Below are 14,221 nucleotides of genomic sequence, written 5' to 3'. Positions count from 1 at the left end.
CCCATGACAAGAGAGTACATGCTGCACCATCTCACTCATATAAAGGACAAGAACAGGAAATATCAAGCTACGTGCAGCTCAATGACAAAAAGACAAACAATTCAGTTATAATATAAGCAAAGCACTTGAATAGATACTGTTCCAAAGAAGATATACAAATGGCCAGCAAGCACATGAAAAGATGCTCCACATCATTATTCATTAGGGAAATGCAAATCAAAACCATAAGGAGATACCACTTTACACCCACTAGGATGGCTATAATCAAAACAGTGGAATATATCAACTGTTGGCAAGGATGCGGAAAAATCACAACCCTTGTCCAATGCTAGTGGGAATAGAAAATGGTACAATCAGTATGGAAAACAGTCTGACATTTCCTAAAAAAATTAAACTTAGAATTACTGCAATTCTACTCGTAGGTATGTATTCCAAACAGGTGTGTAAGTAAAAACTTCTATATAAATATTAATAGCAACACTATTCACAATAGCCAAAAGGTGAGAACAAACCAAAACAAAGTTTGGAAGGACTATTTTTAATATCAGCCAAAAGAAAACATCTGTGAGATTTGGAATTCTGGTCTATGCCTTGCATGCTGAGGTCATCAAATTGTACTTTCCAAAAATCTTTGCATGTGATGTTTATCCCCTCAATCCATATTGAAATAGGAACATCCAGCAAACTTGTAATTTTCCTAATTCAGACATCGGGATGTCACAATCTAAGTGAGATCTAAATGTATTTCATTTAGGCCTAGGGTCATACTTATCTGGTAAAAGGAATGCTTTTCCATCTTCAGAGCTGGCTTGTTCCCAGAATCCTCTTTCACTGGCCTGATGCTAATGATTCACGTGCATGACTTCTAGCTCTTTAGGTGGTCACTAGAACGGGCAACCCCCTGAAGAGAGTACCTGCTTCTAGATCCTTCCTAAATCTCTACCACCAACATTCTTTTCATTAATTCTAAAGTTTTGACTGCATACATTATATGACCCTTAATGAGTATGTGGGCAGTCCATACGTCACACATCAGTCACTTTCCTCTCTTCCTCAAAACAGAGGGTTGTTTTGTTACTTTAAAGAATCTAACAGGGAATATCCAACAAAGCCAGAGGGGATTTTCTGAACACAATGGGACAATGCCTACAACCCAAGAGCCCTGCTGGCTCTTCCCGACTACTTGGCTGTGCTTCTGCTCACTTTCAGAACGGAAGTGAGGCAACTTGTTCTCACATCTCCTTCAGAACCCTTCCAGTCCATCATCATCACGGTGGAGGTCCTCTTCTTAAAGTCACCTATTCTAGTAGGGGACAGAAGGCATACTGAGTATTAAGAAAAACATGAACTGTCAGGCACTGACAGGAAGAGCAGGAAGCTCTCACTGTTGTGAGATGGAGCCCACTAGCATGCATATTTCACTTTTAAATATATGCACCAACTGGAGATTTTAAAAGGTAACTTACAGGGCTTCCCTGGTGGCACAGTGGTTGGGAGTCCGCCTGCCAGTGCAGGGGACATGGGTTCAGGCCCTGGTCCGGGAGGATCCCACATGCCACGGCACAATTGGGCCCGTGCGCCACAACTACTGAGCCTGCGCTCTAGAGCCCGCGAGCCACAACTGCTGAGCCCAAGTGCCACAACTGCTGGGGCCCATGCGCCTAGAGCCCGTGCTCCGCAACAGGACAGGCCACCGCAATGAGAAGCCCGTGCACGGCAACGGAGAGTGGCCCGCGCTCGCCGCAACTGGAGAGAGCCTGCACACAGCGGTGAAGACCAAGTGCAGCCAAGAATAAATAAATTAAATAATAAATTAAAAATAAATTAAAAAAAAAAAAACAAAAGGTAACTTACAATTATCTGTTCCTGAAATGATGCTCCCCTTCTCACTGCAGAAGTCTTAGAGTACTTGCAGTTACTTTACCATTTAACATGCAGTGGTCTGAGCCAGGAATTCATTGAAGGTGATGGATTCACACTGTACTTTTTTGGCTCTCACAAAAGTAAAATCATTTATTTTTGTATATAACTTTCCTCTACTTTTCCTTGACAGAGATTAGAGAAATAAGCAAAAGGCATCCATCAATCCCAAGAATGCATTGATTATCTGCCATGGGCCAGGAAGTTATCTGGATCCTGGAGTCAGAGAATGAGTTACCTGCCAGCAAAGACCATAGACTCTGGCAGAAGCACAACAAAGATGTACCCAATCAATCAATAATCGCCCACTGAACAGTACATGTGGAAGGCACTCTACTGAGAACCGGAGACTGAAAGATCAACAAACGATAGACCCTGTAGTCTTTTTGTCTACAAAGAGAGGACGCCAGACTGGAAGGAGAGGTATTATTAAACACAGGGAGGTAATGGGAGTCATATAGTGGGATTGGCTAATGCATAAAATGCCTTAAGAACAGCTGATTGTAAGTTGATAATGCTGAGCTTTCCTAACCATGTAGTACCTTACAACAGTTGATCAAAAACAGAAAACTAGTTAAATGGAGCATTTAAGAGAAACAAAGAGCAAGATCATGAATTCTTAGTCCTTTTACTAGACTTAACCCTGCATGCTGGCATTTAGAATAACTGTGTTAGGTATCTATCACTGCATAACAAAGTACCCCAGAAGGGGCTAAAACAGGATTATATTTGCTCACAATTCTATTTGGGCCAGGCTCAAGTTTTGAAAAGAACTTTTGAAAAGTTCTTTTGCTTGTCTCATCTGAGATTATTCATGTGGCTGTTCAACTGGGGACTGATTCATCCAGAGGGACCTCAGCTGGAAGATCCCATCTCAGCTCCACGTGGTCTCACCCTTTATGAGGCTCTACCAAGCTTCCTCACACAGACACACTACATTCTATGGGGTAAGAGGAAGTCAAAAGTCCCCTTGAGTCCTAGATCAGATTGTCACAAATATTACTCACTCCACATTCTTTTGGTCAAAGCTAGTCACAAGGCCATTCTAGGTAAATAAATGGGATAAAAGACTCTACCTCTTAAAAACATGGACAGTAAAGCCATGTATTTCAAAGAGGTGTGTCTACAGGAAATGGAGACTTGTTGTAGTCATCAATTTAACAATGTCTTAACATTTAGGACTCCAAATATCTAATTTTCACAACTGAAAGATCCTTTCTTTTCACTTCTCACTTTTCACAGTGTAAATATTCCTAATTTCATATAGAAATCTCTAAACTCTAAACATACTAGCTTTATCAATAAACATGTTTATACAGCACCTGTATTGATAACTTAACATTTTTACCACACAGGCTAAGTACAGTACTCTTGCCACGTGAATTACTAAAGTAGATAATAAGGATAATAATAAGCGTGTTCCTTGTTCCAAAATTATTCCCGGCTACTAGGGCCAGCATCTGAGGACTTCTGATTAACATAACACTTTTTTGTATTTGATATTAATTTTAAAGGCATCAGTTAAAAGTACAAATCCTATATAATTAGGTTGAAACAACTTATTTAAACATGTAACTTTTCATGGAGACCCACCTGTCAATACTTCCCCTCCTCCTTCAGACACTTGAAGGTAAGTGACCATGAACAAATGAGTAATTCTGATTTTTATATTACAATGTGCAGTTTCTGTTTCCTTGACAAGAGGGATAGAAATAAGAAAATATTGGCATTTTTGAATCTCCTAATTAAAGACAATGTGTTTTGCGTTTGTTTATAACTCAAACTGACTATAATACTTCAAGCACAGTGAAATTCACTTACTATTGAACAAGAGATGACTAGTCTCAAAAATAAACTTCCAATGTTCTTCCAAGGTAATTTTATCACAATTGTTTCTGCTAGAAAAGAGGGAAAGTCCAGGTAATACACTCAAAACTTCCATTAGGAGAGGCAGCCCAAATAGTATCCTATCACCTTATGATTTTCATGCTGCTTTCACCCACCACAAGGTCGCTTGGCAATGTTCTGAGACAGCCTTCTCTGATTTCGCTTGGCAGACTGAGGCAGTTTTTCTACTCTGTGATTGATTGCAGCATTACCTGGATAGTCTTAGTCCAAGCTCCCCTGTGAAAGTCTTGAATAATGTGTAACTCCTGCCATGAGCTCAGCATCTGATTTATTACACCTCATTATTGCAGCTGCCTGTCTGTGTACAGAGGCAGCAGGTAGTGAGAGCACACAGAGTACAGGGAAGAAGACAGTCACCATCCCCGCAAAGCAGCCTAAACAAGACGCACAATGGAATTAGAGTCTACATTACAAAATTCCCAACTAAACACAGAAGTTTTCCTGTTAGAGACTTAGTTAGTGTGGACCTAGCCAATGCCTCCACTCTATCTTTCTCATAACATTCATCTTACCTGTGTCCTAGCCAAATGTTAGACCCACAGTGAAATTATCCCCCATTTTGTTCAATCGCAAATAACCCCATTTTGAATTGAACTGAATACAAGAAAACATCCAAAACAATATAAGCATACAAGTGGCCAAGACCTATATTTAAACCAACAAAGAACAACAGCCAACATTCATTCAGAATTATCTATGAAGCATTTCTCACAAAATAACCTAGGTGTCTTAGTTCACAGCATCAGTGTTCCTGTTTTTGAGCTGGTGGTGTCATTGTCACTAATCAATTCTCTTTATGTGAGAAAGATCCCCAAACATTCTCTCGTATCACATTTTTGTTTCATTTAAGAATAGCCTTCCCGCAACACTTACAAAGGGACTCCTCTGTTGAATTGTACACTTGAAATGGATTAATTGCAGGGTATGTTGATTATATCCCAAAAGAGGCCTGAGAGGAAAGAGAGACGGAAAGAGAGAGAGTTTCCTGCCTGCCAAGTTTTCTCTCAGGACTATTGAACTCTGATTCTCAGAGAGGAGTTGTTAACCCTCTCCCAGTGTACAGGTGCACACATCCTACATTAGCTGGGGATGTGGGCTCTATGATTATCTTAAAATCCAATGATAAATGTGGGGGCGATCACCTGTTATGTACTGAATGTTTATGTACTCCCCAAATTCATATGTTGAAGCCCGCAAGTAATGCTATTTGGTGGCAGGCCTTTAGGAGGAAATTAAGTTTAGATGAGGTCATAAGGGTGGGGCCCCCATGATGGGATTAGTGTCCTTATAAGAAGAGATAGAGCTTGCGCACTCTCTCTCCACTGTGTAAGGACACAGCAGGAAGGTGGCCACCTGCAAGCCAGGAAGAGGGTCCTCACCAGGAACTGAATCTGCCAGCACCTTGATGCTAGATTTTAAGCCTCCAGAATTATGAGAAATAAATATCTATTCTTTAAGCTACCCAGTCGGTAGTGTTTTGTTAAAGCAGCCCAAGCAGATTAATATGTCATCTCTGGGCATCTTTACAGTGAGTTACCTTCTTTACGCTTAAGTGCCTTTACCTAAGGCATTGGGCATCAGATTGTTAGCAAAGTTTGTAGTGCTTAAAAACCTTCCACCCAAAGAGCAAACAGAAGACATCTCTGTCTTGATAGTCTGTACTATTTGGGGATCCTGTTAGGCATATTTTGTAGGGAGAAAATGGCATAGGCTTTTAAGATGTCCTGGGTAGAGTCAGAGAAAAAGTCGTTTAAGGTCAAGTTGATAAAGAAAAATGTTCCTGGCGAGAATTTATCTCAATTTCACTAAACATGGCAGTAACAAAGTATTTAATTAGTTCCTTCTTCTTGATACGCCTGCCCTCTCCACCAACATCAGAAGCATACTTGAAAAATAGCCTATGAGGTGATCCTGAAGGAGGCAGGCTTGTAGCCTGACTCAAATTTTGATCTGTAAGCTACTGGGTCACAATCCTATGCATAGTTATTTAATGAATACAGAGTTACCTGTTAATATCTGTGTCTCTAAAGTTTTTTTCTCCTTTTGTCTACAGGATAAAACTGTTTTTAGATTTCATAAAAAGAAGCTGCCACGTCTACACCCAAAACAGTCAGGTCTCACGGTGTCCTGCTTCTTGCTATTCTTTGAAGGGGACACTCGCTGCTTGATACCCCATACCACCCCCACACTGTTTTTATTTTCGAAAAAATTAAATAATTGCCAGTAACAACCAAGGTCTTTTATGAAGAATAAAACATTCCATGTGTTTTAATTAATGAAAAACAAGGATGTTATGCTTGAAAAACCACAATGATTGCCCTAGGAAGAAAATTAATGTAGGTCCATTTCTCTACACTGTTATTCTAATGGTGTAAAAGGTATGCCAGCACTTCCAAAGCGAGGTGCTAGGTACAGAGGAGGTCTTTAACAAATAAAAAGGAGGAAGGAAATAGGAGAGAATGACCAGACACCTAAAGTAATTACTAAATGACTACAGTCATCTAAAGTGATAATTTTGACTGAGCATAAATCTCCCTAGAAAATACTCATCACAAAGACCTACTACAGTATAGGAGAGAAAGAAGAGTTTTTGGCTGGAAGCCCCAGGAAAATGTCTGTAGCAGTAATTCTCTAACAGTAACACAAGGGAGATAAGAATTTATGATAACATAATGCAAAACCACAGCACAGAGGCAAGAATATTTGGGGTAGCGCAAGGGAGGGCAAGTGTCCATACAGGTAGAAAATGAAGGATTCATTAGTGAGAAAGGCTAAAGAAGTTGCTGGGGTAGTATGTGAAGGTCTTAAGCACCAAGATAAGGCTGTGGAACTGCATCTTGCACTCAGGACCAGCACCTTGGAAGTGAGTAGCTTGAGCCATATGTCACCATAGCCAGTAGCCTTGCTTATATACAACAGAACCCTGGTAAAGATCATATCTTTGCTTTAGAATGACAACTCTGCTAACAGAGCATAGGATCACAGAGCAAAGAAGACAGAAAACTGTAACAGCAAGAATGGTTAAGGGCCTCCCTAGAGAATTGGTTGTACCAACAGAGTAAAATGGCAGAGCAGCCATTAAAATCATGATCTTAAAAAAAAAAAAAAATGCTATTTTTAAAAAGGAACACGTTTAGGATAAGAAAAGAGAAAATCAGAATACTAAACGCTGCTATTTCCAATTTTTTTAATTATTCAAGATAAACACAAGAAATATCTTAGTAGTAGACAAAACACATAAAGTCCATTTCCAGGTTGACAATGTGAGAAGCTCCATGAACCCATTCATGGACCCTCTGAGGTTTCACACTGCTTCACACTGTGGAAGAAATAGACTTCACAAAAATAATCTTAGCCAAGTCACAAAACAAATAAAAAAGCAAATAACAACAAGCCAGGAGAGCAGGGAGGGGAATCAGTATCCAGAGTTGCTATAATACATTACCCAAAATGTTCAGCTTTCAACAACAACAAAAACAACCATATGAGAAGTGCAAAGGAAGAGGAATGTTTGACACATACTCAGGCAAAAAAGCAAGCAACAGAAACTGACTTTGAGAAGGACCAGATTTAACAGACAAAGACTTCAAAACAACCATTGAAAAATATATCAACAACTAAAGTAAATCATGCTTAAAGAAGTAAAGCCTGATATGAAGACACAGTTTCATCAGAGATACCAATAAAGAGGCAGAAATTATTTTTTAAAAAATGGAAATATTGGTATTGAAAAGTAGTATAAATATTAATAAAAATAAAAATTCACTGGAAGGACTCACCAGTAGATTTGAACTGAGAGAAGGAACACTCAACAATCTTGAAGACACATAAATGGATACAGATTATACAATTTGAAAAACAGAAAAAAATAGAATGAAGAAAAATATCCGAGCCTCAGAGAAATGTGGACATTTGGTATCAAATATACCAAAATATATGTGATAGGAGTACCAGAAAAGAGGAAAGAGAGAAAGGAACAGAAAAACTATATTTTAAATGGCTGAAAACATCCCAAATTTGCTGAAAATTATTAACTTACACATCCAAGAAGATCACCAGCTCCAAATAAGATAAAACACAGTTAAAATGAGATCCTCATCCACCAGAGGGCAGACAGCAGAACCAAGAAGAACTACAATCCTGCAGCCTGTGGAATGAAAACCACAATCACAGAAAAATAGACAAAATGAAAAGACAGAGGACTATGTCCCAGATGAAGGAACAAGATAAAACCCCAGAAAAACAACTAAATGAAGGGGACATAGGCAATCTTCCAGAAAAAGAATGCAGAATATTGATAGTGAAGATGATCCAGGACCTCAAAAAACGAATGCAGGCAAAGTTTGAGAAGATGCAAGAAATGTTTAACAAAGATCTAGAAGAATTAAAGAACAAATAGAGATGAACAATACAATAACTGAAATGGAAAATACACTAGAAGGAATCAATAGCAGAATAACTGAGGCAGAAGAACGGAGGAGTGACCTGGAAGACAGAATGGTGGAATTCACTGCTGCAGAAGAGAATAAAGAAAAAAGAATGAAAAGAAATGAAGACACCGTAAGAGACCTCTGGGACAACATTAAACACACCAACATTCGCATGATAGGGGTCCCAGAAGGAGAAGAGAGAGAGAAAGAACCTGAGAAAATACTTGAAGAGATCATAGTCAAAAAATTCCCTAACATGGGAGAGGAAATAGCCACCCAAGTCCAGGAAGTGCAGAGAGTCCCAGGCAGGATAAAGCCAAGGAGAAATACACCGAGACACACAGTAATCAAACTGACAAAAAATAAAGACAAAGAAAAATTACTAAAAGCAACAAGGGAAAAATGACAAGTAACATACAAGGGAACTCCCATAAGGTTAACAGCTGATTTCTCAGCAGAGACTCTGCAAGCCAGAAGGGAGTGGCACAATATATTTAAAGTGATGAAAGGGAAGAACCTACAACCCAGAATACCCTACCCAGCAAGGATCTCATTCAGATTCGACAAAGAAATCAATAGCTTTACAGACAAGCAAAAGCTAAGAGAATTCAGCACCACCAAACGAGGCTCTACAACAAATGCTAAAGGAACTTCTCTAAGTGGGAAACACAAGAAAAGAAAAAAACCTGCAAAAACAAACCTAAAACAATGAAGAAAATGGTAATAGGAACATATATATCAATAATTACCTTAAATGTGAATGGATTAAACACTCCAACCCAAAGACACAGACTGGGTCTTCCCTGGTAGCGCAGTGGTTAAGAATCCACCTGCCAACGCAGGGGACGTGGGTTCAAGCCCTGGTACGGGAAGATCCCACATGCCGTGGAGCAACTAAGCCCGTGCACCACAACTACTGAGCCTGCACTCTAGAGCCCGTGACCCACAACTACTGAGCCCATGTGCCACAACTGCTGAAGCCCACGCGCCTAGAGCCTGTGCTCTGCAACAAGAGAAGCCACCACAATGAGAAGCCCATGTACTGCAATGAAGAGTAGCCCCAACTCACCACAACTAGAGAGGGCCCACATGCAGCCACAAAGACCCAACACAGCCAAAAATAAATTTTAAAAAATAAAATAAAAATAAGTAAATTTTACAAAAAGACACAGACTGGCTGAATGAATACGTAGTGGTCTGGATAGAAGATCAGGCCAGCCACAACATTCCCTTAAGCCAAAGCCTAATCCAGAGGATGGCCCTAACTCTCTTCACTTCTATGAAGGGTGAAAAAGGTAAGGGAACTGCAGAAAAAAATTAAGCCTAGCAGAAGTTGGCAAATAAAGTTTAAGGAAAGAAGCCTTCTTTATAACATAAAAGTGCAAGAGGAAGCAGCAAGTGCTGATGTGGAAGCTATAGCAAGTTATCCAGAAGATCTAGCTAAGATGATTAATGAAGGTGGCTCCACTACACAACAAGTTTTAATGTAGATGAAATGCTCTTCTATTGCAAGCAAGAAGATGCCATCTAGGACTTTCATAGATATAGAGGAGAAGTCAATGCCTGGTTTCAAAGCATCAAAGGACAGACTGACTCTCTTGTTAGGGGTTAATGCAGCTGGTGACTTTAAGTTGAAGCCAATGCTCATTTACCATGCCAAAAATCCTAGGGCCCTTAAGAATTACACGAAATGGACTCTGCCTGAGCTCTTTAAATGGACCAACAAAGCCTGGATGACAGCACATCTGTATAAAAATATGGTTTACTGAATATAAGTCCACTGTGGAGACCTACTTCCCAGAAAAAAAAATTCCTTTCAAAATATGAATGCTTATTGACAATGCACCTGATCACCCAAAAATTCTGATGGAGATGTACAGTGAAATTAATGATGTTTTCATGCTTGCTAACACAACATCCATTCTGCAGCCATGGGTCAAGGAGTAATGTTGACTTTCAAGTCTTATTATTTAAGAAAGGCATTTTGTAAGGCTATGGCTTCCATAGATAGTGATTCCTCTGATGGATCTGAGTAAAATCAATTGAAAACCTTCTGGAAAGGATTCACCATTCCAGATGCCATTAAAGACATCCATGATCCGTAAGAAGAGGCCAAAATATCAACATACACAGGATTTTGGAAGAAGTTGATTCCAACCCTCATGGATGATTTGAGGGGTTCAAGACTTCATTGAAAGAAGTAACTGCAGATGTGGTGGATGTAGCAAGAGAACCAGAATTAGAACTGGAGCCTGAAAATGTGACTGAATTGCTGCAACTCCTTGATAAAAATTTAATAGATGAGGAGTTGTTTCTTGAATGAGCAAAGAAAGTGGTTTATTGAGATGGAATCTACTCCTGGTAAAGACACTGCAAATATTGTTGAAATGGCAAGAAAGGATTTAGGATATTACATAAACTTAGTTGATAAAACAGTGGCAAGGTTTGAGAGGACTGACTCCAATTTTGAAAGAAGTCCTACTGTGGGTGAAATACAATCAAACAGCATTGCATGCCACAGAGAAAATGTTGATGAAAGGAAGAGTGAATCGACGTAGCAAACTTCATTGTTGTCTTAATTTCAGGAAATTGTCACGACCACACCAACCTTCAGCAACCACCACCCTGATCAGTCAGCAGCCATCCATGCATGCAAACCCCTCCACCAGCAAAAAGATTGTGACTGGCTGAAAGTTCAGATGCTGGTTACCATTTTTTAGCAATAAAGTATTTTAAATTAAGGTATGTACATTTTTTAGACATAATGCACACTTAATAGACTACAGTATAGTGTAAACATAACTTTTACATGCACTGGGAAAGCAAAAAAATTGTGTGGCTTGCTTTGTTGTGATATTCTCTTTATTGCAGTGGTCTGGAACCAAACCCACAATATCGCCAAAGTGTGCTGGTAATCCCATTCATGAGGGCTCCATCCTCAAGATTAAATCATCTCTGAAAGCACTTACGTCCAAATATCATCACATTGGGGATTAGGTTTCAACGTATGAATTTGGGGAGGGAGGAACACAAACATTCAGTCTATAGCACTCACCAAGGAGAAGAGAGGGACAGAGTAGGAAGAGACAGTTAAATGTTCCTTACTTTCTCAGCATGCCTAAGACTAATCCTGGTCTCCACGACTATCCTCTAGGTCCTTCACTTTTCTCCTCAGATTGATTTACTCGTATTCATAAACACATCATATTATTTAGAAATACACAATGGATGATTTCTTTTTAAGAAAAATCCAGACTGGTGGTTGCCAAGGGGGAGAAGGCTGGGGGAGGGATGGAGTGGGAGGCTGGGGTTAGCAGATGTAGGCTTTTATATATAGAGTGGATAAACAACAAGGTCCTACTGTATAGCACAGGGAAATATATTCAATATCCTATGATAAACCATAATGGAAAAGACTGTTTTTAAAAAAGAATGTGTGTGTATATATATATATATCTGAATCACTTTGCTGTAGAGCAGTAATTAACATAGCATTGTAAATCAACTAGCCTTCAATTTAAAAAATGAAAAAAGAAAAAATCCTAAAATCAATTTGACTCTCCTGTTAGTTTTATGGGAAGATTAATTTTCTTTGTTGGATGTTCAAATGTCAAGCATAAAGTTTTTTCCACCAACACTTCAAGGACCTGAGGGTATGCAGGTAGTGAGAGGTTTCCTACCTGGAGAGCAATAGAGGCCCATAAGGGTAGTCTCAGTTCTCCAGGAACAACTAATACCAAACCATCAGAAGGACAGCTCCATGCTTTATAGCCACATGAATACTTTAATTTCTTCTCTAATGGTTCAGAAATGGTACATTGAGGACAGTGAATGACTGTCTTTGTGTGTTACGACATTTCCTCCTCCCTTGATTTGCTCATTATGAACTTGGTTTTATTTTTGGTCTTTGCAGATGTCTTATTTCTCTCCATTTTTCCTGATCATTTGTCCTAAGTTTAAGCCATTCTATTTTTCTCTTGGTACATCTGTCACCTGTGATTCTTCTTTTTCTCATTTTCAAGTCTCATTTCCCTAATCAGTGTCTCTCCTGCCTTGGCCATGAGCTTTGGTACTCACAAGAAAATTCTGGCATTTTCTCTTTTGTTCTGTGTGAAAGTGGGCAAACTCTTATATTTTACCAAAACGCACAGTCACAGAATGAGAGAGACTAGGCGCCTATGAAACTCTGTACCTGTTTTGTTCTTTTAAGGATTATCCTTTCTGGTGTTTTTGTGAGGTTTTATTTTTTCCAACTTGAAAATATCCAGACATCCCTGGCAGGCCAGTGGTTAAGACTGCACACTTCAACTGCAGGGGGCAAGGGTTCGATCTCTAGTCGGGGAACTAGATACTGCCAATCACGTGGCACGGACAAAAAATAAAGATTGAAAATATCCAAAGAAGTGTCCATACTCCCTAACATTCCTGCAAAGTTGGAGCTCAATAAGTACCTGTTGACTAGCTCACTGAGTCTTTAAAATCACCCACCATAAGAGAAATTTTATCTTATCTAACTCAAAATTGTTTCTACTTCAACACTCAATTGTTTTCCCTTTAATTACCTTTAGTAGTTTTCTTCACAATAATCTAGTACTTGGAGCTTTATTCCCCATTGTCTTATTATTCTCCTTAGTTTTTGTTCAGTTAAGTATTTGTGTCTCATAATCTCATCATATAATTTATGCGCTTTTACTTTTTATTTTTATGCTGTTCTGTGTTCTAAAGACCTATCTTTATATACTGTGATACTTCTGGTTCCCTGAAAATCAACCTATATGCTAACATTGCACAGGGTGGGGAGTGCAATCTCAGAGAAGCAGGAGATGGGAGAAAAAAAAAGCAGGGAAGAAGGGAGAGCAAATAGGAAGGGAAGTATTACTCAACAGACCAACATTTGGCAGCAAGTTCAGCCAAATGCTCAATCACAAAGGATAATTTTAGAGATGCCAATAATACCAGAACTTCTCAGGACAGTATGGAAAAGAAGAGTTTATCTGCTGACTCCTTACTATTTTCTTTCTCCCATTGGTGTTGACTCTCCCAAACTTTCAGGTTACATCATTCATCCAGATGCTAAAGGCAGCCACAGGAGCCCACAGCCCCTATACCTATTGAATCAGTCCTTCCAGCACTCAGCAAAGTGATCTTTCTTGCCCAGCTGGCACCACATCTCTGGTGGTTGATGATGGTGGCAGCATCAGCAACCTGGACCATCACCCTGGGGAATGAACGAGCTATTTTAAGCCAATTTTCTCAGCAAGCAGGGCTAGTGCTCATTAACTGGGTCCCACATAATACCCTTTATAGAGAAAAATAGCTTAGTAGATCCTTGCACATTGCCTTTATCATTTTCCATGTGGAGCCAACTTGTTCTTCAATGTCATTTTTACGCATTTTTCTTTCCTCACACATGCAGCTCTGTCCAGTGGAGGCTCCTCCTCCCTCTCATGACCCTGATTCTGTCACTAACTCTCAAAGGCATCTCCTTTGAAGTCCACTGGCTTAACTTACACTTTCCTTTCTCCATTTAATTTGTTCTGACTTCCTTTGACAAAACTCCGAAATGTTTTCCTGCATGTCTGTCTTTCACCAACTGATTCAGCTACTCTGTTCCCTGTTATGATCCTGAGGGATCAGAATATTGACCTTGATTACCTGTCCAACACTCCGTAAATCAGTCTGCAATTGCTGGACATTGAGGTCAATTACCAGATTTCACTATTATAAATAATACCTAATATTTGCACATATCTATGGTTGTTTCCTTAGAATATGTTCCTAAAAGTAAAAGCACTATGCCACTGGAAAAGTTGCCTGATACTGAATTTTCTCCCAAAGGCAGTAAAGTGCATGTTTATTCACATTCTTGACAATATGAAGCATTTAAAATGATCTTGTCCAAAGTATTTAATAAAATAGAAAATGGAAAGAAAATACATAATATATTATATGTATTTACAAAA

General features: G+C 39.3%; 1 protein-coding gene across 1 annotated transcript in view; it reads right to left on the bottom strand.

Moving 5' to 3' along the window:
* Positions 1-14,221, bottom strand: part of LOC309633727 (uncharacterized protein) — a 1,009,062-nt gene that overhangs the window by 892,066 nt on the left and 102,775 nt on the right. Inside the window, exon 4 of the mRNA XM_082402982.1 lies at positions 1,204-1,303. Within this exon, the coding sequence (XP_082259108.1) occupies positions 1,204-1,303 (100 nt within the window). The remainder of the gene's footprint in view (positions 1-1,203; positions 1,304-14,221) is intronic.

The sequence above is a fragment of the Balaenoptera borealis genome (genome assembly GCF_965194805.1).
Source record: "Balaenoptera borealis genome assembly, chromosome: 8".
NCBI lineage: Eukaryota > Metazoa > Chordata > Mammalia > Artiodactyla > Balaenopteridae > Balaenoptera > Balaenoptera borealis.
The sequence above is the reverse complement of the archived record's forward strand: the minus strand, read 5'-3'. Positions and strand labels throughout refer to the sequence as shown.